The 27,111-nt window shown below is 55.7% G+C and overlaps 2 protein-coding genes across 24 annotated transcripts in view; one reads left to right on the forward strand and one right to left on the reverse strand.

The window, feature by feature from the left end:
• The first annotated feature begins 257 nt into the window (after positions 1–257).
• Positions 258–16,883, forward strand: GOLGA2 (golgin A2). 10 transcript variants are annotated; one of them, XM_027966381.3, is made up of 27 exons: positions 258–362; positions 1,900–2,022; positions 2,986–3,066; positions 6,116–6,232; positions 6,500–6,543; positions 6,646–6,709; positions 7,103–7,162; positions 7,349–7,429; positions 8,219–8,257; positions 8,755–8,817; positions 8,906–8,999; positions 9,090–9,196; positions 10,266–10,324; positions 10,607–10,748; positions 11,595–11,681; positions 11,784–11,891; positions 12,095–12,182; positions 12,535–12,872; positions 13,183–13,296; positions 13,961–14,206; positions 14,289–14,364; positions 14,617–14,705; positions 14,987–15,205; positions 15,298–15,400; positions 15,493–15,599; positions 15,673–15,826; positions 15,915–16,883. In XM_027966381.3, the coding sequence occupies exons 1-27, from the start codon at positions 282–284 to the stop codon at positions 16,127–16,129; spliced, it is 3,099 nt and encodes a 1,032-aa protein (XP_027822182.1). In that variant the 5' UTR covers positions 258–281; the 3' UTR covers positions 16,130–16,883. The 10 variants fall into 10 exon arrangements, with proteins under 10 accessions (XP_027822182.1, XP_027822184.1, XP_027822183.1 ...); XM_027966383.3 differs by lacking the exon at positions 7,349–7,429; XM_027966382.3 differs by lacking the exon at positions 2,986–3,066.
• Positions 16,884–17,480: 597 nt separating this feature from the next.
• The window catches only part of DNM1 (dynamin 1), a 43,569-nt gene continuing 33,938 nt past the window's right edge, over positions 17,481–27,111 (reverse strand). For 3 of the 14 annotated variants that reach the window (XM_027966387.3, XM_042245644.2, XM_027966386.3), the window contains 7 exons: positions 26,050–26,159; positions 25,032–25,143; positions 24,560–24,571; positions 24,002–24,172; positions 22,452–22,693; positions 21,861–22,076; positions 17,481–18,742 (listed from right to left, as the gene is read on the reverse strand). In XM_027966387.3, coding sequence (XP_027822188.1) covers positions 18,670–18,742; positions 21,861–22,076; positions 22,452–22,693; positions 24,002–24,172; positions 24,560–24,571; positions 25,032–25,143; positions 26,050–26,159 — 936 coding nt within the window. In that variant the 3' untranslated portion in view covers positions 17,481–18,669. Of the gene's footprint in view, positions 18,743–19,686; positions 19,724–20,460; positions 20,463–21,860; positions 22,077–22,451; positions 22,694–24,001; positions 24,173–24,559; positions 24,572–25,031; positions 25,144–26,049; positions 26,160–27,111 lie in introns of all 14 variants that reach the window. The other 11 variants (XM_027966392.3, XM_027966390.3, XM_027966389.3 and 8 more) reach the window with 9 other exon arrangements.

Here is a 27,111-nt window from a genome sequence, read left to right on the forward strand (position 1 = left end):
TCCTCTCCGCCGAGGTGGGCAGGACAGGCCGCTTATTCTGCGGCTGCGCTTTCAGTGTTTTTTTTTGTGACTCCACCCTCTCTTTCGGGCGAAGCGGCGGCTTTAGCCGTGCGTCTCCGCCCCGTATCTTTCCCACTACCCAATGGGGTTAGAGAACTGAGGCCACTCCAACACACCGCGGCCTCCTAGTACCGCCCCGGAGCCGCCCTCTCTGGGCTGAGTGGCACCGCGGCGCGGAGGCTGCCGGAAGCGATTCCGCAGAGGTTGACGGGATCGTGCTGATGTGGCCCCCCCTTCCCCCGCCCCGTCCCGGGATGTCGGAAGAAACCCGACAGAGCAAATTGGCTGCGGCCAAGAAAAAGGTAAAAACGTGCGGGCTCGCGGCTCCCTGACCCCTCCGAAGGCCGGGCCATGGCCAGAGTTTCTGTGCTGCCTCCAAGGCAACGGGGTGAGCCCCTCGGCGCCCCTTGGCGCCCCCCCCCCCCCGCCGCCAACAAAGTCTTCGCAGCCAGTCCCGCCCCCCGCTACCCCTCCGCCCCCCGGCTGCCCAGTCTCCGCCGCCTTCACTCGGCACCCCCAGGTGACTTTGGGCCGGTGACCCCCGGGGCTTCCCACACCAGGCTTGGCCTTCGTCTCCTGTCGCCCGGAACCGCACCTCCGCAGCTCCCTGGTCTCCCTAACTCCCGGACTCCGAAAACCTCGGTCCTGGCCTTTGCATTCCCCCCCGCCCCCCATCAACCGCCCCCCGCCCCCCGACTCAACGCGGAGCGGCTACTCGGGCGTTGCTAGGGATCAGTGCCGTGTGGCTACGTCATAATGCCCCTTGGAACTGTCATTAGTGCCTAGGAAACTCGGTGTTAAATTTTACCACCCAGTTCCCACTGTGTTTTCACATCCTTTCCCGTCTCTCTGGGTCCCGGCACCAGCTTGAAAAAGGAGACTCGGGGGGATATGGGACCTAGATCGGACCTGGGTTTCAGGCTCCTTCACCTCTAGACTTGTACCCCCATCGTTTGATGTAAAAAGCCTACACTTCCCCCAGTGATCTCCAAACATTGACAGTATTTCTGGGTGGCCATGGGGAGAAGGTGTTTGGTTTAGTTTGGTTTTCTCCCAGGTCTCTATCCAGAGAGACTTTCACATTTTTAATCGGAAGTTTCTACTTCACATTCTAATTTTCCATGATTCTGAGACTAGTGGGCCCGTCACTCAGCATTCAGTGCTCCTCTGAGGAGCACATCCAGGGAAACTGAACTTCACAACGGGGAATCTTTCACAAATCATCACCTCAACGTGGGGCAGCCCAAGTGCCACAGGATAAATATGGGACTGATGGATCAGTTTTGCTTGATTTTCTTGAGAGAGAAAAAACCTTTTATACTAATATACGTAGGGATGACATTTGCGTAGATTTGTATGATTATAATGGACTTCTCTCTGAAATGTGTTTGGGTTGTCCTCTTTCGGTTATGTTTCCAGAATCACTAGGGGTGTGTGTCTTCTCTACCTTCTGCCATCAGGATACATTGATGTAAAATTTTGAGAAGTACTGGTGTGCAGCTCTAATAGAGATGGAAGAAGGGACCCTGATGTCTGATCAAATGATTACATTTCCTCTGCTGCTGCTGATTTTGCCCCCTAGCAGCTGCTGATTGATGTTGTAATCCCAGAACTCAGAGTCAGAAGGCTGAGTTTAAATTCCGTTGTTGCCTTTCATTGCCACCTTTTGCTCCTAGCCACATTATCAGTCCATTTCAAGTCATTGAGGACGACAGCCCTTGTAGGGTTGTTGTGGCATTAAATTAGAAGGCAAAGAGTATTTTGTAAACTTTGTAAAGTAGGATGTGGATCCAGGGGGCGTATAGTTCTCATGAGCCTCACTGCTTTTCCTTTTTACAGTTAAGGGAGTATCAGCAGAAGAACAGCCCTGGTGTTCCTGCAGGAGCTAAGAAAAAAAGAAAGATCAAGAATGGCAGTAGCCCTGAGACAACCACTTCTGGTGATTGTCCATCACCTGAGGATGTGAGTCTTGCCTGACCGCCTTCCGGGGATGAGGCACTCAAGGGGCAACAATAGAGGGTAGTGGTTAAGATTGTGGAAGAAATGTCAGATATTGGCTAAGAAGTTTGGGTTTGAATTCTCCCTTTCTCTCTGCAAGGGATATGGTTTTAGGCAAATTGTTTAAGCTCGTTGGATCCCTGTTTCCACATTAGTAAAATTGGGGTAATACTGTCTTACACCAAGGAAGTTGAAATGAGATTGTCGTCGTTTTTATTATAATCCCCTAAAACAGGGCCTGGTGCAGAGTAGACTTTCAATAAAGAGTAGTTGCTAGTTGACTTAACTGCTCTGGTGATCTTCCCCAGCCTCATGGGGAAAGCCAGGCAGCTGCTTGCCCTCAGACTTTCCATTTAGAGGCCCCAGTAGAGCCCCAGAGTGTGGTGAGGAGAGGGCCTCAGGCAGTTGGATTAGGAGACCATCTGAGTTTTAAGACCATCTTTGCCACCAGCTTGCTGGGTGGCCCTGGGAAAATCACTTCCTCCCCTGGGCCTCAGTTTCCTCATCTGTAAAATGATACTGGTGGATCAGATTATTGCCTTTAAAGCTTATTTTTTAGCTGTAGCCCCTCTGCCGCCACTTCATTCAAGTGGACCCTGTTTCTGAAGTCTGGTTTTTAAAAGTCTAGGCCTGAGGGTCTAAGAAGCTATTAAGAGCTGCATTGTTCATCTGAGGAGCTATGTGACTGCATTGTTCAGGGGACTTCTCCATCTGTTTGTTTCCCTTGATTTCTGCCTTTGGCAAGGCAGCAAGTGGCTACTTGGAAAAATGACCCAGGCCTGTATTGATCCCTTCTGACTCCTTTCTCTCTTCTCCAGCATTCCGTTGCCCCAACCCGTGTCTTCTTCCTTCCTTGACTCTCTTGCCTCTCTAAGCCACTTTTCTCTTTTTCCCCTGCCCTTGTTTTTCCCTTTTCGCCTCCTGTAGATTCAGGACATTCTGGAGGTGCTGGTGTCCGACCTTAACCGCTCCAATGGGGTAGCGATCCCCCCATTGGACAAGTGGAAGGTGAGGCAGTGCCAAGACCCCCTCTCTGGCTTGCTCCCTCCCAGCTCTGCATGCCCTGAGGCGTCTTTGTTGTGGGGGAGACTTTGTCTCTGGCTTATTTTATGTTGCTGTCATTAACCCTCGGCCTGTTCACGTCTGCTGTTTCACCTGCTTGGTTGATTGGGTTCTTCCCCTTGCCTCCCCCCCCCAACCCTGCCCCCACCATCTTTTATCATCTTGGAGAAGGTGAGATGCTCCTTGGAGGTTAAAGGTAACTTGGGAATAGTTTTTGGAGCAGGTGTGTGGGATTAGGGCTCTTTGAGCGTTCAGTTTGAACGCCTGGTGGTGTTCTCAGACTAGGAGAGGTTAAATAAAACCATACCTTCAAATCTTGCCCCCTGGGCATCTGTCCCCAAAAGACCAGTAGACCACAAAGCAGTTTGTGATTTTTTTTTTTTTTCAGTTCATCAGTTCCTTTTGGTTTGGCAGTAAGGAATGTTAGGGTTAAGAGAAAAGGAGCTTACTTTATAATAGTTAGAAGGATTGAGGTTATTTTTTCAATGGAACTAACTGTAAGCGATGTGAGGTTCACCAAACACATGAGTGATCAGGACATTCTGCCCCTGTTCTCTTTTAAAAATCCACTGGACACAACTGTATTCAGTGGGACATTGAAAGCAGACAGCTAGTGCTAGGTGCTGGAGAAAACAGGTGAAAGAAGCAAGCCAGGATGTGGCAGCATTCCAAATGCTCAACTGAAGCAGAGGTTCATCCTAAATGGATTCCAGGCTGGAGAGGGTGGCATTCGAAGCTGGTTTGAGGATTAGAAGTGGGGAGCATTCATCCATTTTGCGAGTAGGGGACCCAGGCAGAGGATGTGGTCACAGGTAACGACCAGGACTATGAGCTCACAGAGTATTATCCAGAAAGAAGGGGAGTCTGGGATGCACCTGGACTAGGAGATGACCTCCTCCAGACATGATGTTGGCACTTCCTCCTTAATTAACTTCCTCGGGGAACATCTCCCAGGCCAGAGTAGAACTGGAAGGGGGCCAGGTCCTGCTGGAGATGGGCAGGGGGAGAGGGGTGGGGCCAGGGCCCTGGTGGCTGGGGTGAGAGAGTCTTCAGTCATCAGGACTGCTCACACCCAGTCACTCAGGTCTGTCCAGGTGCTGTGACTCATCCTGTTGGCTCTCAGAGGAGACACTGGGTGGCCCGGGGAGGGAACATGGGCCTCCAGGAGTCCCGAAGCCCTGGCCTGCATCCGTCTGCTCTCCTGGAAATGAAGACCCATAACCCCATGTTCCCTTCTTGTTTTATTTGTCATACTTTTTTTTTTTTTTTTTTTTTCTGCACTGCACAGCTTGTGGGATCTTAGTTCCCCAACCAGGGATTATTAAACCCATGTCCTTTGCATTGGAAGCATGGAGTCTTAACCACTGGACCACCAGGGAAGTTCCCTTTCTTGTTGTTTTAAAATCCTCTCTATATCAATAACTGTTTCCCACTTAAGTTTTCTATTCTAGTAAAAGAAAAAAAAAAACACTAGGCCTGTGATTACAGTATCCTAGGCAGAGCTGATGACATTTCCAGAAATGAGAAATAATGGATAGAAAAAAGTGTGTTTTTTTTCTTTTTTAATGGAATGGGACATTTGAGGGGAGTGGACAATGTTTTTTGAAATTCCATACTTAGTTTTATGATTCAAAATTATGAAATAACTTGGTTGTTCACTAAATTGTCATATTCTGTATATTTCAGTCTTCAGACAAGTCCTTTTTTCCCCTTCTGAGCTCTCTTGTTTCTAATGCTAGGGATCCCTGAGCGCCAAGATGCCAGGAGGGACCTAGGGCTCCCCAGGGCCCATGGCTAAGAGTGTGCTCCCCCTGCCCCACCACTGAAGTCTCACTCCTCGCCAGCTGCCAAACCCCTACTCTTACCTATTAGATTCAGGAGTACAGGTTGGCAAGGCAACACCAGGTTCTGGAGTCAGAGGTCACAGTGAGGACAGTTACCATGCCGACAGTTTGATTCTTCTTCAGCTCCCCAGGCTCTGTGGCGCTTGCTCTAAGGCGGGCAGTAGATTTGAGTTTTCAGAGGCCAGGGCTGCGGCGTCCAGAGAGCAGGCTGCCTTTTCCCTCAGGAGAGGTGCAGCCTCTCCCTTCCAGATCCACCTTGGCTGGCCAGGCCTTGGCTGCCTGGCGCTCTTCCCTGGCCAAGCCTCAGCTAGTCAGTCCTCTGCAGTCTCACCTGTTGAATGGTAGCTCTCAGGAGCCAGCGGCTTGGACTCAGTGTCAGTCAGGCCTGAGCCTGGAGAGAGGCCCAGTGGGGCTCTGGTCAAGCAGGTGAATCCACGTGGGTGGGGGAAGAGGGGACTTCTCTGTGGCCCCTGGTCCTCAAACCCACAATTCTTCTCCAAGAGGCCAATAGTAGACGTCTTCTCTCTGGTTTCTCAGCTGTTTTTGGTTGGGTAGGTGTTTAGGAGCTAGGAACTTAGGGTGGGGTAGTGGCCACAGTTTTCTTTCCACCTGCAGGAGTAGGAGGAGCCTTCTTGTTTGACGGCTTCTTTCCCAAAAAAGGCATGACTCGGGGACACACCCAGTGGTTGGGAGGAGGGATGGAGGGAGAGCAAGAAGGAGGAGGCAGATGCTCTCTTCCTTTATCACTGCCGCGTTCTGCCCAGCAGGGTCCCGGGGGAGGGTCACTCTGGCACAGACTGACCCTCTGGAAAGGCAACACCTGCTTCTCCCTGCCCCGGCACGCTTCCCTCTTACCTGCTGCGGCTGCCAGAGGGCAGCCTGGCCCTGCCTCTGACTGAGCTCCACAGAGGATGACACTCCATGTTCAGGAAGCAGGCCTCACTGCCCTTGCCCTGAGCCTCGGTCCAGAAGGCGGCAGAATGGCCCAAGTTCTAGGCGAGCCGCAGCCACACCCCCGCGTGGCTCCCAGCACGTGTGACTGTCACGACTGCTCAACACCGGTCCTGCCAGCTCTGCACCCCTGCACTCATGACAGCGAGGCACTCTTTGCCCTGCATGGCCCCCTAACCCCCTGCTCTGTTCTGTGACAGGCGCCCAAAGACCGCGCCGCTCCTGTTACACCATCTGCTGATGACACCGTGTCACCTGGCGGTGTCCCTTCCCCCAGTGCTAGTCCCCCCCGTGTCACTAGCATGGCATCAACTCAGGTTTGTGCCTCTTCCCCCTTGGCCCGCTCTGTGTTCACCCCCTCCTGTTTCCCGGAGGACTGGACCTCCTGTGGACCCTCGTCCTTTTTTTCCAGGTATCTTGGCTCTGTGAGCCAGGTGCCCTTCCTGAGGACTGGGATGGGGGAGCCCAAAACCAGACTCCCCTTAAGCTTCAGGGAGGTGGAAAGTGGTCGGAATGAGCTTGGTGCCTGTAGGTGGTTCCTCCTAAAACTTGAATGACCAATTCCTGTGTTTCTTCCCAAACAGAACCATGATGCCGACAACCGTTCTGGTCCCATTGACGAAAGCACGTGAGTGTCTCCCACGGGGGCACCAGTCCCTAGGCCACCGCCCCGTGACCCCCCCTTTCCCATCGAGCCTCCTGCACCCCTGACTGCTGTGTTCATCCCCAGATCCTTTTCATCCACCGAGAGTCTGCGACAGCTGTCTCAGCAGCTCAACGGTCTTGTGTCCGAGGTACCCCGAAAACTGGAGCTCGGCATGGGTTAGAGTAGGAGGGAAAATATGATAGAAAGAAACTGAGGCAGAGACTCCCCAAAGGAAGGGAAGATCCTGGGACCGGGCAGCTTGGCTGGATAATGTTTAGCTGATCATTACTTCTCTGAGTCTCCTCTTTGAAGCCATGCAAATGAAGGGGTTGGACAATGAGATTGGTTACATCGTTTGATCCTGTAGATGAGAGCTCTTTGGGAGGGGAGGGACAAGGGGGAGCTAAGAACCAGGAGAAACTGGCGCAGGGAGGGATTAAGGGGCAGGAGGCAAGTTAGGCAGAAGAGGAAATGTTACCTCCAGCAAGATGCTGGAGGGGGTCAGAGAACATCTCCATGTGAGCCCTTTCGTCTCTCCTAGTCTTCGTCTTACATCAATGGGGAGGGCCTAGCATCTCCTGCTAATATAAAGAATCTGGAGGTAAGTGGGCCTGCACCTTGGCCCAGTGACCCTGCAGGCCAGCACTGCCCCCCACCTCCTCCCATGGTGGGGGCTGGGTGCCCCACCCAGCTGAGACAGCCCAGACACCCCCCGACCCTAATGATTGCTCTCTCTACCTCTCCCTACCCCTCCTCCACCTCCTCCTCCTCTCTGCATGCGCCTCAGAGCCGGTACCAAGAACTATCAGTAGCCCTGGACTCCAGCAATCTAAAAAACAAACAACTCAGTAGCAAGATAGAGGAATTGGTAAGAGTCCGGTGTTGTCCCCTGATCCATGTTGCCAATATGGGGCTCCGGTCTCACCTTGGGGCTCTTGAAGAAAGGGGCTGGGGATCCCTGGTGCCAAGGGAGAAGGGGGTGCTGGGAGGCCTAGGTCTCAGCTGGAGGGACCCCGGAGCATGGCATGCAGCATGGCTCTCTCTGTGGCTGCCCTCTTTGCCTATTCTGTTCTCCAGACACCTCTGCTCGAGTCCTCCCCACCTTGCCATGGGTCTGTTGCCTGTAGGGGAGGCACTAGCTTGACTGGTGTGTTCCAGCCCTGACCCAGCCCCTGATTTGTTCCGACTTCGACCTTGGACAAGTCACCTCTCCTCCTTGGCCTTTAGTTTCCTGAGGAGGTAGAATCAGAGGGTGTCCAAGGTCCCTTTTAAGCCCCCAAAAAGGTTTCAAGGTCCTTTTCATTCATGTATCAGTGTTGTTAAGAACAGAACCTGGCCTGTGATGTGTTTGCTCAGTGAACATTCCTTGAGTGTGAGCTGGCAGAGGGTGGTCTTCACCTTCTCAGACTCCATTTCTAGAGGTTTATGTCATTGTCCCTTCAAGGGAATCAGATCCAGACCCTTGCTGCTGTAGCCATGAGCAAAACCTGCCAAGGCTCAAAGTCTCTTAGCTTGAGAAGCGTTCATTCGTTTGTGTCCCCGTGAACCCTCCCTTTCTAACCCCTTCCTGGCCCCTGCCTGCGGCCCCTCCTCCTTGGTCTGAGGATCGTGGGGAAGGAGGACAACCTCAGTCACCTTCCTTTGCCTCTCCCCACAGAAACAAGAGAACCAGGAAACTTTGGATCAACTGGAAAAAGTAATGTGATTTCTTTGTTTCCTCCATGGTTAATGGGGCTTCCCTGGTGGCTCAGTGGTAAAGAATCCACCTGCCAGTGCAGGAGATGAGGATTCAATCCCTGGGTCAGGAAGATCCCCTGGAGAAGGAGGTGGCAACCCACTCCATTGTTCTTGTCTGGGAAATCCCAGGGACAGAGGAAGCCTTTCGGGCTACAGTCCATGGGGTTGCAAAAGAGTCAGATACAACTTAGCGACTAAACAACCCATGGCTGATGGGTTTGGGGGAGGATTCAGATGTAGAGGACCATTCTCCTCTTGGCTGCTTACAGCCTGGAGGAATAGGGGGCTTCCCCCTTTGCCTCCTCGCCGGTCTTCCACTCCCAGGGCGCCGATTATCTGTTCTCATTGGTGGGCCTGTCCTGGGCCTGTGGTGGCATCCCTGGGCGGGGCACATGTCCTTTTCTCTTTCACTTTTGCGTCCTCCCAGTAAGAGTTGTTTCTTCTCTCTTTCTGCAGGAAAAGAAGGAATTTGAGCAGAAGCTCGCAAAGGAACAAGGGGCTCTGCGAGAGCAGCTGCAGGTGAGCAGACTCTTCCAGGGTCCCTTGTGGCCCCCAGGAAACATTGCTTTTCCACATTGTCAGCACTCGTTTGGCCTTTCTCCTAAAGGTCCACATTCAGACTATCGGGATTCTGGTGTCAGAGAAGACGGAGTTACAGACAGCTCTGGCTCACACCCAGCAGGCAGCCAGGCAGAAAGCAGGTGGGAATCTAGGCACCCTTTTACCCTTGGGCTGGCTAGGCCTTTGGTGGGATTCCTTCTCTGGACTTCCCCTCTCTGCTGTCATTTCAGGGGAGTCAGAGGATCTTGCTAACCGCCTGCAGTCTTCCAGGCAGCGCGTGGGAGAGCTGGAGCGGACGCTGTCTGCCGTCTCCACGCAGCAGAAGCAGGCCGACAGGGTGAGCCCAGCAGCCTGCCCATCCCCTGGAGGTCACGTGGATGGGTTGTGAGCCTAAAGGTCTCTCCGGCAGGATGGAATGACTGGCTGCCCAGACGGCAGCACTGTCCGTTTCTTGCTGCGTTAGAGTTGTGTGGTTGTGAAATGCGATCTGGACACGAGTTGGTTGCCATGGTCGAGTTGTGGGGAGGGGCTGGGGAGTGCCACCTAGAGTGAGCACTAGATGAGCCCAGACCCTGAGTGTCAGCCAGCCCTGCCTTTAACTGCATGGGTTCTGGCTCAGGTGCTGGGTGTTCAGGCTGTGAAGGTTCAGATCAGTATTTTTAGTCCATGACCACACTAAAAAGGGAGGAGTACATGTGTGTAATATATATGACATGTCGGAAAGGACTCATGTAAAACCCAAGGAAGGGACTTCCCTGGTGGTCCAGAGGCTGAGACTGTGTGCTCCCAGTGCAGGGGGGAACTAGATCCCACATGCTGCAACTAAGACCCAGTGCAGCCAAATAAATATTTTTAAAAAGCCCAAGGGAGAGGAATAGGGTGGCTTAGAGACCTGTCGCTTTTGTACCTTCTAAGTTTGGGGCTGTGAATGTCCCATCCATTCAAAAAATGAACAAAAGATTACAATGCATTTTAATCTATCCCTCGTGGTCATGCCCTAACCCCAGGGCCAAAAACAAGGTTGAAGAATCCCAGGTCTAAGTGATTTTAGGCGAGCTCCTTAATCTCTAATATTCCTCATTCACTGATAAAATGGAGATAGCAGCTGCCTCCACGGTGATTGTGAGTTGGGAATGTTGGCTAAGAAAGTGTTCAGAAAAGGTTCAGAGGTGATGCTGCTAACAGTGAAAACGGTGGCCGGCCCAGAGTCAGACCGCCCCACCTTCCTCTTCCAACCTTCCCGAGTCCTTACTAAAACCAAAGGAGAGCATGAGCTTGGATGAGCTTTGAAAAAACGTAAAGGCCTCACACCAGGTGAGGACGTGTTGCTGGGAGCCGTTCTGTTGCTGTTGCTGGGCTGCATTTTCCGCCTGCCTTCTCCTGACCTCGCCTTTCTGTGTTCGCAGTACAACAAAGAATTAACCAGAGAGCGAGATGCCCTCAAGCTGGAATTATACAAGAACAAGTAGGATGGGGGGTGATGGGGGGGACTGGGAAGTGGGGGAGATCCAAGGGAGTCGGGTGAGAAAGAGGGTACATGTTTGGACGTGTGCAGAGCCAGGCTGTCAGCCAGCCGTGCCCCTAAACCCCTGCTGTGGCCTCAGGCAGCTTGTGTCTTCTCTCTGGGCTGCCTCTTGAGACTCCTGGTGCTGGGGTCCCTTCCAAAGTGACTTTTATGGCAGGAGTAGTGGGTGGATCATGGGAGCGTTCCTCTCTGTTCAGCACTCACACCTCCCTCTGGCCGCAGTAAGAACAACGAGGACCTGAAGCAGCAAAACTCAGAGCTGGAGGAGAAGCTGCGGCTCCTGGCGATAGAGAAGTCAGCCATGCAGCTGGGCATGGAGGATCTGCAGAAGAAGCTGGAGATGTCGGAGCTGCTGCTGCAGCAGGTAGGGCTGAAGCCCTGGGGTGTGCAGGCCCCACCTGGCAGGGCCAGGTCCTCTCAGGGTCACTGTGGTGCCCTCCGACCAGGAACCAGAAAGTTTGGATCCTTGTTCTGGTTCTGCCATAGACTTCTCTAGAGACAAGAGAAAAACTAGGACCTTGCCCAGATCTCAGGAATGTGATACGGCTTATTTATTTATATATATATATTTAAAGCATCCTAGTTGAAAACCGTTGTTTTATGGATGATGTTGGGTTGGCCAAATAGGTCCTATGAGTTTTTCCATAATATTGCATGGAAAAACCTGAACAAACTTTTTGACCAAACCAATAGTTGTAAGGCCAGCCCGTGAGTTTCTGCTTCCTTCCTCTCGGATGCCAAGCCTCCAGGTAGACAGTGCCCAGGTCAGTTTCTTCTTCATTGTTTTGGCATGCCCAGCAAATTTCTGCCTTCGTGCCACCTGTAAGGGTATGGTTAAAGTATGCCATGTTCATATATTGGAGTACTATGTAACCATTATAAAAACTTAAAGTTATCTTGTTTTCAGCAAAGTGAAATTAAGTTGCAGAACCATATATGATACTATCCCTGGTACTATGCATCAATGAAGCATGTTTGCATACCTGTGGAAAAGGGTCAAGAAGGATACACACTGGATTGGGGAGGTTGGGAGAACTTTGAACACTTACTATCAGAATTGTTCACGTTGAGTATTTAGTGAAAATAAAGCTTGTAGACATGGTACTAACAATATTAAGGATAACCCTGAGTTGTACGTTGACCCTTTGGGGGTGGGCATTGCGTGGATCAGCCCGGGCCCCCTGATCTAACCTCGTTTTTCACCATCCAGTTTTCTAGTCAACCTGCCCCTGATAGCAGCCAGCAGTTACAGCAGGCCCTGGAGGAGAGGGCACAGCTGGAGACCCACGTGGAGCAGGTGAGGCTTTACAGAGGGAGGGGTACAGGAGACCCCAGGTGATCAGGAGCAGGTGAGGCCCCCCCGTGACAGCCCCTGCTAACTTCTGCGCCCCTCTCACAGCTGAAGGATTCGCTGAAGCAGCTGCAGGCAGAGAGAGACCAGTATGTGACAAACCTGAAGGAGGAGAGTGCCATGTGGCAGCAGAAGATGCAGCAGGTGCTGGACCAGGTGAGGCGTGACCTTCGATCCCCCTGCCCCCTCCACCTTGGATAGGTCACTTGGTCTTCCTGGGCATCATGTCATTTGCTGTGCATAGCTGGAGGTGGACGTGTGTATCTGGAGGTGGGGGTGGAAAGGGGTACGGTCACCCAGCCCGTACTTGACCTCTCCTTCCATGTGCGCCCCTGCCCCCACCTTGGTGCTTTGAGCAGATGAGCAAGTTGAAGGAAGAAAAGGAGCGCAGTGTGTGTCAGGCTCAGGAGCTGGAGACCAGCTTGGCCGAACTGAGGAACCAGATCGGTGAGCTGGGCCCCAGGGACCTGGGGATGGAGGCCGGTGTTGGGGCTGGTGAGGGTGGCCGAGATTGGAGGTGGGTGGATGGAAGGGCATCATGGCCCAAGGAAAGAGGTCCATACCAGCAGTTGGCAAGGCTTGCAACTTCTCTGAGCCTCAGTGTCCCCATCTGCAAAAAAAGGGGTGAAGTGTGCCCACTGTGGTCTGAAGCATAAAGAGCTCTGAACGTGTCTTGAAAGATTGAGCCAGGAATCCAAGATTGGGTGCAAGGAGGCCAAGTTAGGAGCTGTGGACCCCGAAGAGGGTGCTTTCGACGCGGCCCAGCCAGGAGACCCTGATGGTGTGCTCCCTTCCTCAGCTGCGCCCCCACCCCAGGAGCCCCTGGCAGGGCCCTCGGAGGCAGAACAGTGGCTGCAGGCAGAGACTGAGCGGCTCCAGAAGGAACTAGAGAGCCTGGCTGGGCAGCTGCAGTCGCAGGTTAAGGACAACGAAAGTCTGAGTCACCTGAATCAGGAGCAGGAGCAGCGGCTGCTGGAGCTGGAGAGAGAGGCCGAGTGCTGGGGGGAGCAGGCAGAGGAGCGCAAGCAGATTCTGGAGAGCATGCAGAGCGACCGCACCACCATCAGCCGCGCGCTCTCCCAGAACCGCGAGCTCAAGGAGCAGCTGGCCGAGCTGCAGAATGGATTCGTCAGGCTGGTGCGCAGCCCCGCCTGCCCAGCCCACTCTCCTCCCTGGCTAAGCCCTTTGGGGGTGGGGTGAGACACTTAACCCCTCTGGCAGCCTTGGTTTTCCCACCTGTAAAATGGGTGATATGGACCTTTCATGACTGGTGCCCACAAAGGCACCCTGGGAGCCAGAAAGCCCCGCTTGGAGGGATGTGGGAGGGTGTGGAGGTGGGTGGACTTTCCTACCTGGCTCCACACTTCCTTGAGCTGTGGGAGCTGGACACCAGGTTTTGGAGTCTCCAGCTGCATTGGGTGGCCACTCACTGCCCCTCTCTATGCAGTCCAATGAGAACATGGAGATTACCAGTGCGCTACAGTCCGAGCAGCACCTCAAGAAGGAGCTGGCCAAGAAGCTGGGCCAGCTGCAGGAGAAGCTGGGGGAGCTGAAGGAGACGGTAACCCCTGCCCCCAAAGGAAGGGCTAGGAGACAGGCACCCCCCCAGGCAGGGAGGTGGGGGGCAGCCAGAACAGGTGACCCTGGGGTCCTTCAGAGCCTGTGACTGATACCTCCTGGCCTCTGACTTTCAGAGCTGGGTAGCCCTATGCCATAGATCCGTGTCCCTGCTAGAGGCATCAAACCCGTAATTAGAGAAAAGAGACATACGGTGGCTAGCTCCTTAGGCTCAGCCCTGAATTCCAACCTTGCATCTCTAAGGCTCAGTTTCCTTGTATTAAAAGGAAGTTAGTATTTTTCTCCTAGAAGCATTGGGTATTAAAGGAGAATCCTGCAGGGGAAGCCGCAGGCATTCAAGTGTGGACCTCACAGCTGTTGGCCGGAAAAGCTGTTCTGCTTTTCCACTCATCCATAGCCTCGAGTTAGGATAGAAAGACGCTTGCTATGAGGGGTGAGGCTGGGTGAAGGCGGCACGGGGCTCTGGATGAGGAAGCCGGGACCCGGGCAACCGGCAAAGCCCTGTGCAGTGTCCGTCTCCGGCTGAGGGGTCTGTGCCCGGCCTCCCCGGCCCAGGGGCTCAGACTGTGGAAGCAAGCCACCCCCTGCCCTCAGCCCCCAGGGTCATCACCCCGCCCCTGCCCTCACCCCCCGGGGTCTGCCCGCAGGTGGAGGTGAAGCGCCAGGAGGTTCAAGATCTGCAGCAGCAGCGGGACGAGTACCTGAACCACCTGCAGCATTACGTGGCCGCCTGCCAGCTGCATGTGGCCGCCTACCAGCAGCTGGCCTTGGAGAAGGAGGCGCTGCACAAGCAGATGCTACTGCAGACCCAGCTCATGGACCGGCTGCAGCACGAGGAAGTCCAGGGCAAGGTGGCGATGGAGGTGGCCCGCCAGGAGTTACAGGAGACCCAGGTGAGGGCGTCGGGACGCTGGGCCCCTGAGAGGGAAGGCCTGCGGCCTGTGTCCCTCCTCACTCTCTTCCCTGGCCCCTTAGGAGCGCCTGGAAGCTGCCAACCAGCAGAACCAGCAGCTTCAGGCCCAGCTGACCATCATGGCTGTGCCTGGGGAAGGTCAGTGGGGAGGCCTGGAGGGAGGACACTGGCCTGAGGAGCAGGGGGACGTCTGGCAGCATGGCACCGAGTTGTTTTTCAGCCCTGAGTTAGATGAGGCCATGGGGACGGTGGGTCCTCTTCCCCCGGCCACTGGCTAGCCCAGGGCTGCAGAGTGAGGTTGGGGGCAGAGCTGGGCTCTGAGCTTTCTTCCAGGCCTGCTCCGCCTCCGTGGTTGGGGGGGTCTGAAGACCCCCTGTCTGTCCCCAACAGGAGACGGACTGGACAGTGAGGAGCAGGATGAGGAGGCTCCAAGGCCTAAGCTGAGTGTGCCGGAGGAGCTGGAGAGCCGAGAGGCCCTGGTGAGCGGACCTCCCCACTCCTCGCCTGTCTCACTCCCCCCACCGCCACCCTACCCCATCCCCAGCGGTTCCTCTCAGACACTCTTCTTTGCGGTTTCTTCCCTCCATCTCTGGTCGTCCCCCAACCTCCCCTGGGAGCCGTGGTCAGCCAGCGTGTCATCCTCCAACCACAGGCGTGCGCCCCGAGACCCTGAGAAGAGGCATGTCTCTCTGCCTGCCCGCCCACCCCTCTCTGGTCCTGTGTGTCTGCCACAAAAGCACGTGTGCCCTCTCCCCCGCAGGTGGAATTTTTCCACTCGGCCTTGGCCAGTGCTGAGGATGAGCAGGCCCGGCTACGCGGGCAGTTGAAGGAGCAGAAGCTACGCTGCCAGCGCCTCTGTAACCTGGCAGCCGCAGCCCAGGATGGGGTGGAAAAGGAGGCCCCCGCCCCCAGGACTGGGGGAGACAGTGTGCCCGCGGAGGCGCACCAGGCCCTCCAAGTGGCCATGGACAAGCTGCAGGTGCGTGAGCTGCCCCCCAGTGGGGTCCAGGAAGGGTGGGGGCCCCTGTGGGCAGGTCGCTGCTGAGCCCTGACCCTGCCCTCTGGCGTTAGGGCCGCTTTACGGAGCTCATGCAGGAGAAAGTAGATCTGAAGGAGCGGGTGGAGGAGCTGGAGCATCGCTGTATCCAGCTATCTGGAGAGACGGACACTATTGGTGAGTGGGGAGGCTCGGCCCGGGGCGGGGGGCTGGATGCGGGCAGCACCACATTGCCTCTGAGCCACGTCTGCCCTCCCCACCTCCTGCAGGAGAATATATCGCCCTCTATCAGAGTCAGAGGGCCGTACTGAAAGCCCGCCATCAGGAGAAGGAAGAGTACATTAGCCGGCTGGCTCAGGACAAGGAGGAGATGAAGGTAGGGGTCCTTCTGCCCGTCTCTACAGGCCGGGGTGGGGTGCGGCGGGGCTGCTGAGTACTTCTCCCTCCAGGTGAAGCTGTTGGAGCTCCAGGAACTGGTTTTATGCCTGGTGGGTGAACGAAATGAATGGTATGGCAAATTCCTGGCTGCCCAGAAACCTGCTGGTGAGCCCACTACAGCACCCCACACCTGCCAGGAGCCCAGCACTGCTGACAATGAGGGTGGTGAGTAGTAGCACCCTTGGGGTACTGGAGGGCAGGCAGGGGTGAGCTGGCACACCACTCTAAGCTCTGCTGCCCTCTCTCCCCAAAGGCCTCCAGGAGGTGAGCCTCGCCGACAACGTGGAGCCCCCCCAGGGGGCCCTGCAGGGCCAGACCACCCCTGAAAACCCCACCGCGCAGCAGATCATGCAGCTGCTGCGTGAGATCCAGAACCCCCAGGAGCACCCAGGCTTGGGTAGCAACGCTTGCATCCCCTTCTTCTACCGAGCTGACGACAATGACGAAGTGAAGATCATGGTGATCTAGTGGCCTGACACCGGCAGGCAGAGACCACAGACATGGGGCCGGGGGCTTTGCCCCCACCTGTCCCTGCCTCCTTGTCCCTCTTTCCTCCCCCCCCCCCATCCCTAGACTAGCACGCTGAAACCCTTGAAGAAAGGGGTATAAGCCCCCCGTCAAATGAGGGGAAACAAACAGGTGCAGGCCCCTTGCCATCTTGGCCAGGGCTGTGTCTTGATATCTGGACTGCTACTAGTTCCAGAGAGAAACAAAGAGCCAGAGGCTCAATTAAAGGCAGTTTATTTAAGAGGCGGGCCTTCTTGGGGAGCAGGGGCTCCCTGGTGGCTTCCTCACCCCTACCAAGCAGTCCTTTCAGAGGGGCTCATGCATCCTCTATTCAGAGGCACTTTGGGGCCAAGTGCCCCCTCCTTGCCCAGCTTGACAACTGGGCAGCACTCTCACAGGCCTTGGGACAGTTGGGCAAATTGAGGCCAAGCAAGAACATAAGCTGGTGGCGGAGTGGGCTCCCTCCCCAGTGTTTATACTGTAACTCTGTAACATTTTGTATATTCTGGAGGTAGGGCAGCGCCCCTGTATCTCAGCAGAGGTTGGAGCTGGTGAATGGGGAGGAACTTCTATTAAATATTTGGGGCTGGGGAAACTTATTTATTAATAGTATAGGGTAGAGAGAGAAGGTGGAGGCGGGGACGGGTTTGTGCCCGGGTGATTCGACTCCTATTTCGTTTCACTTTTTATTTCTGAATAAATGAATTTAGCCATACTGCTTGTCCTGGTGTGTGCCTTTTTTCTGTCTCTGGGTCCTGGGGTCTGTGCCATGAGCACTGAACAGGGAGCAGGTCCTGCCAACAGAGGGCAGGCTTCTAGTTGTGCCAATCTCCAGGGTGTCTGGGCACATCCAGTGGGGCTGTTAGAGATCTTTTGAGGCCTGTCACCCACTGCTGCCTGGTGAAGCCTGGGGGACCCCAGGGGAACTCCAAAGGGGCTCTCAGGGGCCATCCTGCCTTAATAGCGGAGTGACTCGAAGTTGGATCTGATCTCAGGGAGGGAAAGCAGAGTGCCGCAGCACCAAGTGCTGACTTCCAGCTCAAGTGTCCATTCCATCACCCTGTCCCTCCACAGTGTCTGGCTGGGCCGTGCCTCTCCCCCTGGGCCCCCTGGTGGCCAGCGCAGGGTTCGCAGGATCAGCTGACGCCAAGTGCTTTCCCAGTAGGCTTCGGAAAGGATGGGGCTTTCCCTGCCCCACAACATCTTAAAGCATCGTATCAATAGCTGGGCACCCCCATCCCTCACCCCAATGTTTAAACCTTTACCTCCCCCCAGGCGCCACAGTGAACACAAGGCTTCAGAGGACACGCTGTTCCCCATCGTCCAGAAATGGGTTTTATTCTCAGCTGAGAGACAGCAAGACTGATAGCAGTCAGAGAACCACACAGCTGCCAGCACAGTACCCCCACGCTCGAGGAGGGGGTTGGGACGGGAGGATGGCAGAGGGGGCTGGCTGTCCACAGGCTGGGCATGACACTGGGGCTCACTGGAGGTGGCACGCTTTGGAGGGGGATGTCAGGGTGACAGGTGTTCCCTTGTAGTTGGGCTGCAAGACTCCTCAAGGACAGCACGGTGATTGATTCCTGACACCAGAGCCGAGCCTTGGCAATAGATATGTTTGTATATGTATATATATGAGTATTTATAGATATTTATAGAACAGGGCAGGAGCAAGACCACAGAGGGGCACAAAATTTCACCAACGTCACGCCTGCATGTGTCAGCTCACCACTACAACAGACTAAGTCACAGGTGGAGGGGAGGCTCTGGGGCTGGGAAGCCACCGTCAAGTCACAGAACAGCCGTCCGGGCAGGCTTGGAAAGGGAGGTCTCCGAGGAATAGGAGGGATCTGGTTAGAGGTCGAAGGGGGGCCTGGGGCTCTCAGGACGGGATGGACTTGCCTGACCCGATCGGCTGGCAGTTGGAGAGAAAGCAAAGAGAGAACGGGAGAGAGAAAAGCAGGAGAGAGCTGGTAAGGCAAAGGCAGCCAAGCCCGGAGGTGGCGGGGGGAGACGAGGGCATGGGCAAGGGTTCTGGAAGAGAGGAGAGAGACGAGAAAGGGAAGGTGGAAGGGAAGAAACTGGAGATGGGCAGGGGCCAGAGCTTCATGGGGACCTGGGATAAAGCTGGGGGCAGCCCCCACCCCACCACTCACACTGTTCTCTCACACACCACCAGGCAGTGCACCCACAGCTCCAGACACGTGCTCGGCCCCCTCTGACATCCCTTTTCTCTGGCCTCCTCCCCATGTCTTTCAACCCACTGGCCTGGGGCCATCCCTAGCCTCAGAGGGTGTGGGACCCTGAGCCCCACGCAACAGCCCACAGGCCTGATGGAGGAAGACAGGAGAAAAAAGAACACCGAACCAGGAGGCTAAAGCTAACAGCATGGCTGGAGGGAGCACTAGAGGCCCCTCTGGGTGGGCAGAAAGCCCATGAGTCCCCCAAAGGGACCCTGGGGAGCCAGGGAGGCAGGCGGCCGGATGCCAGTGGCCACAGGCTTATAAGTCTAAGAGGGGAGCCTCAGCTGGTCGGGGGACCGCAGGTCGTGTAGGTGAGGCTGGGCCCTTCCTGCTGGGGAAAAGCAGAAGAGCGAGAGTCAGCGCAGGTGCAGAGTGGCAGGCAGGTTCGCTGGGCGAGTTTTGGGGGGGCCCAGCCAGGGCGGAACTCGGAGAAGGTGACTCGCCCAAGCCCGCAGACACTGTCACCCCCTCGGCCGAAAAGGGTAGGTTACCCCTAGGAGCAACAGGTCCAGGTTGGGGGGAGCCTACGGGCTACCTAGAGTGCTACACTTGGGGCTGAGGAAGATGCTGGAATGATGAGACCACGGAGGCCAGGGAAGGGGCTGTGAGACCTGCCTGTCCTGTGAGGTGTGCTCTGGGCTGACAGTGTGGATAGGACACCCGGGCCCTCCAAAAGCATTTGACCATCAGAGCCTTCACCCTCAACTGCTGCTCAGCTGCTGGCACGCTTGAAGAGGTGGGACTTGGACCTCCCCTGCCCTGAAGCTCTTTGGGTCTGAAGAGCTCCCAAGCTGGGAGCCAGCTGCCCGTCCAGGCAGCAGGGCTCACTCAGGTCGGGGAAGGAGTATGGCACCCCAGGGTGAGGTTCCAAGGCCTCTCTGCCGCCTGAGTCCAGCCCTACACACTACCCTCGCCAAGCTCCCTGCTCCTGACACCGTGAACCATGAGCTCTGAGCTCTTTCTGACGGCTCCAGAGGGCACCCTGGGGGGCTGCCAGCTTGGGTGCGGAGCCTGACCCTGGACCTCCCCAGCTCTTGCCAAGGAGCTCATGGGTGGCGGCACTGAGTCCCGAGGCTCGCTGAGAAGGGAGGTGAGAGAGCCAGCTGGCAGCAAAGACAGGAAGAGGAAAGAGTAAGTCTGGAGCCGGGGAAGGGAGACGGAGGTGGGGTGGGGGGGTCCTGCCTCTGAGGTCCCAGGTGCGCCCTGCTGTGCGGAGCTGGTGCGGCAGGGGGCAGACACACCGTTCATGCAGCAGGCGGAGAGGCCTGTACCTACCGTGGCTGACGCTCCTCAGGGGTCACTGATAGTGATTCTGAAAGACAGCACGAAATCAACATGGCAGTTCACACGCACGGACAGAGCAGGGCCTGGGGCTGGGGGACACACACACGCACACGCCTGGGCGTGCACACACATGCGGTGAGGGCCCACGGCCCCGCATGCACACGCTGACACACATGCCCACAAACAACACGCATACACCGCTCCCCCCCCCCCCCAAGGAACAGCAACCTTGCTGGCTGGCGGCACGTGCAGCGTGGATCTGGGGCATGCAGCCACTGGGCACACTGAAGCACACGCGGGGCTGCGGTCACAACACAGAAGCTTGCCTCCCGCACACAGGAGGCAATTTGCACCAGCTCCCTGCACACTCGTGCCTGGCGTGCTCAGAGGGCCACCTGCATTGCTCCAGAGGGGACAGGCCTTGCTTTCTTAGGGTCCAGCTCTCACATCTCCAACCCAAGAGCCTTATGTGGCTCCCTACTGCCCACGGCATTGAGTCCCAACAAGACAACCTCTTCAGCAGACGTCAAAGTTTCTCCAACCTGCTCCACCCCACCCAGGGCAATCTTTTTCGATTCTTCCTCATTCTATCTGCACTCTGCTCTGGCCAGCAGCTCTTGATGCATTCCACACTAAACCTTTGCCTACCTGCTGCTTCTTACCCCAAAGCCCTCCCAGCTCCTCACCACCTGAACCTTATCTCAACCTTATCTCAACCAGCCCTGGGATCTCACGGAAGTCAAGCTGCCTTGAAGCTCCCCAGACTGCTCTCTCCCTGAGGCCATGACTTTCCATGTGTCAGTTAGACCAGAGCTGTAGCAGGTACCAAATATTACAGTTCTCATGTCACACCTCAGCACAGGCCTGGGCATCTCAAATACCCTTAGAGATCTGAACTCAGGTTGGAAGTTGACAGAGAGTTTCTATGGCCAGTTTTCCAGTTAATGTGGTATCTCTATCTATAGTCACTGTCTCCCCTGATCCCGACTCCAACCCTGGGAAGGCAGAATGTTAAATATCATTTCGTAGAAGGGAAACTGAGGCCCTAGAAAGGAAAGCAACTTGCTTGAAGGCCTACTCCAGTCCAGCGTCCCTAAACACCACCATGCTGCCTGCTTTAACCCCTCCACCTTGGCCATCAGGTCATCACAGAGCAAGCCCCATCTCTGCTTCATTTTAGATCCATGGATGTTAGACCCATGGCCCTCCCCTCCAGCCATCTGGAAACATAAATGGATGCTATTGGTCTGATGTGTCCTTCCTCAGAGAACATGGCCAGTGGAGACAGGGCAGACTGAGTTAGACATCAGAGTGACCTTCCTTGAAAGAAGGTCATGGGTCAAGAAGGCAAAGGCAAGGGATGACACAGAATCCTTTTCCCTGGAAATTTCTGGGAATCGGCAGCCTTTACCCACTCCTGCTCTCACACCTACCACCTTGGTCCAGGCTGGGTGGGGCCAGAGGCAAGGGAAGGGAAAAAACCATCAGGCTCTCCCATGGTTTCCAGACCCTTTTCCCAGCTGCTCCATGCCCTACCACATGCCTGGGTGCCATTCTTACACTCTCACACCTGTGTGCACGCCCACACATACATATCACACACCGTGCTGGTCACACAGTCACAACCTGGCCTCTTTTCCTGTGGGACAGAGGCCGGACAACCTCGAGGACAAAGGTTCAGGACTGGGGAAGTGGGGGCACCTGAGTAGCCCTGAGTGTAAGTGAACAAAAAATCTACCCATCCAGAAAGGATTTGGTTCAGATCCTCAGACCTGAAGGTAGGCTCCCTAGGGGCTGGGAGACAGCAGTAGAGGATGGAATGGAGATCGAAGGAGAGCGGCTGGAAAGGAAAGAAGGGATGCAGTATGGGGGAGAGAGTGAAAAAGGAGGGAAGCGCCATGCAAGTGCCGGAAAGAAGAGGGCAGGTGGGATGAGCCCCACTGCCCCCTTCCCAGAAAGGACCACCTGCGGGACTCAGCGCTCCCTGGGGGCAGGCTCCGCCAGCCCTCGGCCAAACCCCGGTGGCTCTGGCACCCATGGTCCGAGTGACTTGGACGGAGAGGCCCGGCTCTTGCGACCCAGGCCGATGCTCCAGGATCCGCCCCACCTCCCTCCCGGCCTCGCCCGCCCGGCGATCTCTGCCACCGCTTTCAACCCCTACTCACCTGGGGACCCCGGGCGGGGCGCGGTTGGGGCGCGAGGGCACCTGAGGGGGAGGACCGAAGGGGTCAGGGGAAGCCCCCGGCCTGGAGGGCACGGGGGGCGCTCCCCCCAGGGCGGACCCAGCAGGCGGAGGCCCAGGAGCAGGGCCCCGCGACCCGGGCCGGGCTGGGGGCACGGCAGGGGCTCGGCGCTGAGGCGTGGGGCTGGACGTGGGTGACCTGCGGGCGACAGAAACAGAAGGACAAGCCAGGGGAAAGATGAGCTGCTCCGCCCCACACCGAGGCCCCGCCCCCAGCCTGGTGCAGGCCACGCCCATGCGCGCAAGCCCCCGCCCCTCTCGGCCCTGGGTTCTCTCTGGTGTTTAACCCCGCCCTCCCCCCCGGAGGCTCCAACTTCCCTGCTCCACCCGGCCCGGCAGCCAGCGCTCCACGGCAAGCCCCGCCCCGCGACAAGCCCCGCCCTCTCTAAGCTCCGCCCCTCGCTCCAGGTGGGAGCAGCCCCGGTGACGCGGGCGCGCCACTGCCCGGTCCCGGCCCTCCTCCCGCGGGCCCCGGGCTGGGGGGCTTTGGGGCCGTGGGAGCCGGCCCTGGTACCTGCGTCCGGTCGGTACGCTCTGCACCTGCAGCCAGGAGTCGTCCACAGGCGGGGGCATGGGCGTGCTGACAGTGGTCGTGTTGATGTCGCCGATGATGCTGAGCGCCTCTTTCAGTGCGTGGTACATGCGCAGCATCTCGTCACGCCGCTGTGCCTGCTCGGCTGACTCCTCCATCAGTGTGTTCTGGTCCCCGCACGAATACAGGTTGGCCAGCAGCTCCGAGAAGATGAATTCCTTGGTCTGCGAGTGGGCAAAGAGAGGAGAGGATTGGACCCGTAGGCCTGTACCAACCAAATTTGCCCTCCCCTCCCCGGCCCTTCTAGGAATCGGAGCTCAGGTATGGGGCTCTGCCAGTGCCTAAACTCAGAGATCTCCCTTGCTCCTCCCTCCCCCACTTGCCCTTTTTCTCAGATGATCCAGAGAAGAAAAGTGAACTGTTCAGGTCATAGATCTAGGACGGACACCCAAGGGCTATTAATATCACACATCAGGACTGATTACTCAGCTTTATTCAGCCTCAGTTTCCACATCTGTAAAATGAGGTGAATGAGTACTAAGTTGCTTTAGTCGTGTCTGACTTTTGGCGACCCCATGGACTGTAGCCCACCAGGTTCTTCTGTCGATGGGATTCTCCTGGTAAGAATACTGGAGTGGACTGCCATGCCCTCCTCCAGGGGGATCAAACCTGCATCTCTTATGTCTCCTACATTGGCAGGCAGGTTCTTTACCACTAATGCCACCTGGGAAGCCCAAAATGGGTAGTTACACCCTTTCCAAAGATTTGTATGTTCCACTGGACCGAAATAAGGAAAATGACAGTTTAAAATGTTCTGAGCCCTTGAGTACCAGGTGTGAATTTGTGCCAGGACTGGGTGAAATACAAGTCTCTGTGTTTAGGAGGTGGGTTAATGTTCTTAAAAATCCCTCAGTGTTACCTGGTCCAGGCTCTGGAATATTTGTGGAGAGAATATTTGTGGAGAGAATATTTGTGGAGGTTTTTTATGCCATTGGCTTGTGTCTCATTTATTTGTTATTTAAATATATGTTGAGCACATATCACATGCTGGGAACTGTGTTGTTATGCACTTTATAATCATTTAATTCTCAATTCTATTATTATCCATATTTTACAAATAAGGAAACATAGCCTCAGAGAGGGTAGTTGTTTGCTTAGAATCACACAGGGAATTTGTGGCAAACCCAAGATTTCAACACAGTTCTAATTCCCCTAGGGCTATGCTTTTTCATTAAGCTACAGGTGGAAGTGTTTCTGGGGGAAGTATTTCAAAACATGGTCTGGGAGTTCTCAAAAGATGCAGATTCTGAGCCCTTTCTGGAAAAATTTAAGCATGTCTGGAACAATTTGGTTGTGTGAATCTATAGAGTAATATGTGAAGCTCATACGACGTTTCTATCGGACAGCTCTGGCATGGACCCCTGCCTCCCTCCCCAGATTCAGCCCCCCGTGGCTGGCCTGTGTCTACCCGAGGCCAAGCCGGCCACCCACTTCCCTGGTCCTACTGCCCCCCAACAAGGTGGTGAACCCACGTTGTTGATCATGAGATGCATGATCGTCTTGGGCATGAGGTCCCGGACAGTCTTGTTGACGATGGCCATGTATGAATCCACCAAGTTCCGGATGGTCTCCACCTGCCGCTCCAGCTGTGGGTCCATGGAGTGCATGAAGCTGTCCGAGCCGTTCTCCTCCGTCTCACTGGCCTGCCATTAGGAACAAAGGGCATCAGGGTGGCTGGGCCCTCAAAGCCAGGTACAAGGCATCCCCAGGGTCCCAGCCCCTTCAAGGATGGCTAGAAGCTGGAGCACAGAGAGAAGCAGCTGGCCTATATACAAAGACACCAGCTCCCCCATAGCTCTGGGTCTCTGGACACGAGTGCCCACCCTAGTGCCTCTCAGGACCCCAGGCCCTCATTCAGCCTTGTCTTGGCTCTGACTCTAGTACCTAGAATTTGCCTTACTTTTCCAGTCCGTAAATTAGGAAAAGGACATCTCCAAGGTCCCTTCTGGATTCTAAAGACCTGGCCAGATCTAGCCCTAGGCTAGAGATGCCTGGCAGAGGCACACTCTGCCAGGGAGGGGCACACTCACTTTCTCTTTGTCCTGGGAGGCCCACACCAAAGCCACAGAGGTCACCACATCAGCATTGCCACCACCGCCGCCGCCACCAGTGAGCATAGCCGAAGCAGACACACATAGAGAGGAAAGAGGAGAGACTGAGTAAGCAATCTGGGCGCTGCACCCCAACTCGAAGGCAACTCTCGACTTTGTCACAGTGAAAGAGGGGAGAAAAGTGAGAGCAATCACAAGAAACCACCATCATATGAAAGGGATACAGGAAACGCCATCTGCAGCAGAAAAGGGTCATGTAAAATGGCACTGGAGAAGGATGGGAGGAAGGCTTAACTGATCCCACCCCGAGGCAGGTAGGGGGAGGATCCCTGCTATTTCGGAGCCCAATACCTCGAAAATATGGCACGGCTTGGCATCACTGAGGGTGGCTCCCCTGCAGGACCCCTTATTTTAAGCTGCTTGCCCCTCCCTTACCTCCCCTGCCACTCACCCCAACACGCTCAGGGTACACGCCAGCCCTTAGAAAGGAGGCCTTCCAGCTGTCCACCTCCTCCTGTGTCTCGCAGGCCAGCTCCAGCTGCCGATAATCCTTGTAGACATTCCTGCAAGGTGGGGCCAGTGGTGAGGGGAGACAGGGCAAAGCCCCTTCACCTTGGTAGTTAAGGGCACGCGTGGACCGGGGTCATCATGCCTGCAGGGCCAGTCCTGGCTTTCTTATTTCCCAGCTGTGGCAAGTCCCTTCCTCTCTCCCAGCCTCAGTGTTCTCATCTGGAAGATGGGTTAATAATAACAATTCCTGGGACTTCCCTGGTGGTCCAGTGGTTAAGACTCCATGCTCCCAATACAAGGGGCCCGAGTTCAATCCCTGGTCAGGAAACTAGATCCCACATGCTGCAACTAGAGAACTTGCGTGCCACAAGATCGAAGATACTGTGTGTTGCAACTAAGACCCAGCACAGCCAAATAAATTAATAAAAAGTTAAAAATAGTAACAAGTCCTGCCTTTTAGGGTCCTTGTGAGAATTCAGTGAAATGAGCAGTAAAATACTCTATTAGAAAGGGACTGAGGCCTCATCAAAGGGGCACCCGTGACATTGCAGTCCTTGGTTTAGATCTCAAGCCCCATTGCCCCCTCCCTGGCTTTCTCCTCTTGGCAGCTGTATTGAACCCGCATCTCTGAGTGGGAGAAGGGCCTCTAGAGTCAGCCCTGGGTTGGGAGGTGAGAGGCCTGGTACTGACAGTATCTTACCCAGGGCAGTTACTAACCAAGTGCTTGCAGAAGGGGAGGAAGGAGGGAAGGAGAGACAGAAGGGGAAAGGGAGGGAGGTCAGGTGGAAAGGAGAAAGGAAATGGGGGCGGGGGGCACAGGCCAGGAAGGAGATCTTGACATGAGTCTAGCACAGAGGAGAAACTCAACAAATGTTTGTCAAATGAATGACTTGCTGGGGGGCTGGGGGCAGGTGCCTCTCCCTTCTGGATCTGCGGGCCCCATGGGGGCAGGCGGGCACCTCTGCTCCGTGTTGAAGAGGGCAAAGATGTGCTTGCTGGACATGAAGCCCTTCTCCACGTCCCGCAGCTTCAGGTTATCCACGGACAGCATGTACTTCTTCTCTTTCTCCTGAGGGAGAGCAAGGAGTGATGGTGAGGTTGGCGCTGTTCTCTGCCCCCACTTCACTCCGTAAAGATGCTCTGTGCTGGGGCAAGGGGTTGGGGTGGGCACCTGGGACTAGGGACCACCAGCCCCCTAGAACTGCGCAGGCGCCATCTGGTGAGAGCCTGGCCGCAGAGCCCTGGGCCTGCTGGACACCTTGGCTCAAGCCCTTCCCACCACCTCCGCATTAGTGCCAGAGCTCAAGAGCCCGGGGTGGTGAGGCTGAGCTTGGCTCCCACATCCCGCCCCAAGAAGCCCTGGATACAAGCCAAGTCGGCCCCAGCCAGGGACCCCCACACTCAGCCTCTCTCGCCCCCGGCCTGGCCAATGGGGTCTGCGCTGGATAAGCCTCTGACTTCATTTCCTGACTGGAGAGACAGGGAGAGGGGGGGTGGCCACCAGAGCCTGGTGTCTTCAAAGGGCTGGCTCAGCAACCCCCCCACAGCCGCCCATGTGTTAGCAATCAGACAGACACACAGCACAAGCCTGGAGGTGGTGAGTGTGTGCAATGTGTGGCGTTGTGTTTGTGCAAATCCATGCCTGCCAGAGCATGTGCCCTGTCACCATTATCCCTGTGCCCGTGTGTCCTTCTGCGTGCATGAGGGTGCCTGAGGAGGTGCCAGTCCGACCGTGTGGGTGAGCATGTTTGTATGCGTGCGCAGTTTTTTAGGTATGCACGGCAATTATAAATATCTGTGTGTTTGAACGAATGTGCCTCTGGGACACACACATATAGTTTACATAACGGACTGAACCTGGTTTATCTGTATTGTCTGGGAGGAGCTATGCTTATCTGTGGGTGGCATGCGGGTGCCAGGCCTATGCGCACATGTGTCTGTAGGCTGCTCTGTCCTACACACTGAGGGGAGGAGCTCCGGAGTCTGCAGAGGAGGTACCCGGGGATGGGGCTCTGGGAGGA

Source organism: Ovis aries, chromosome 3, assembly GCF_016772045.2.
Source record: "Ovis aries strain OAR_USU_Benz2616 breed Rambouillet chromosome 3, ARS-UI_Ramb_v3.0, whole genome shotgun sequence".
Classification (NCBI taxonomy): domain Eukaryota; kingdom Metazoa; phylum Chordata; class Mammalia; order Artiodactyla; family Bovidae; genus Ovis; species Ovis aries.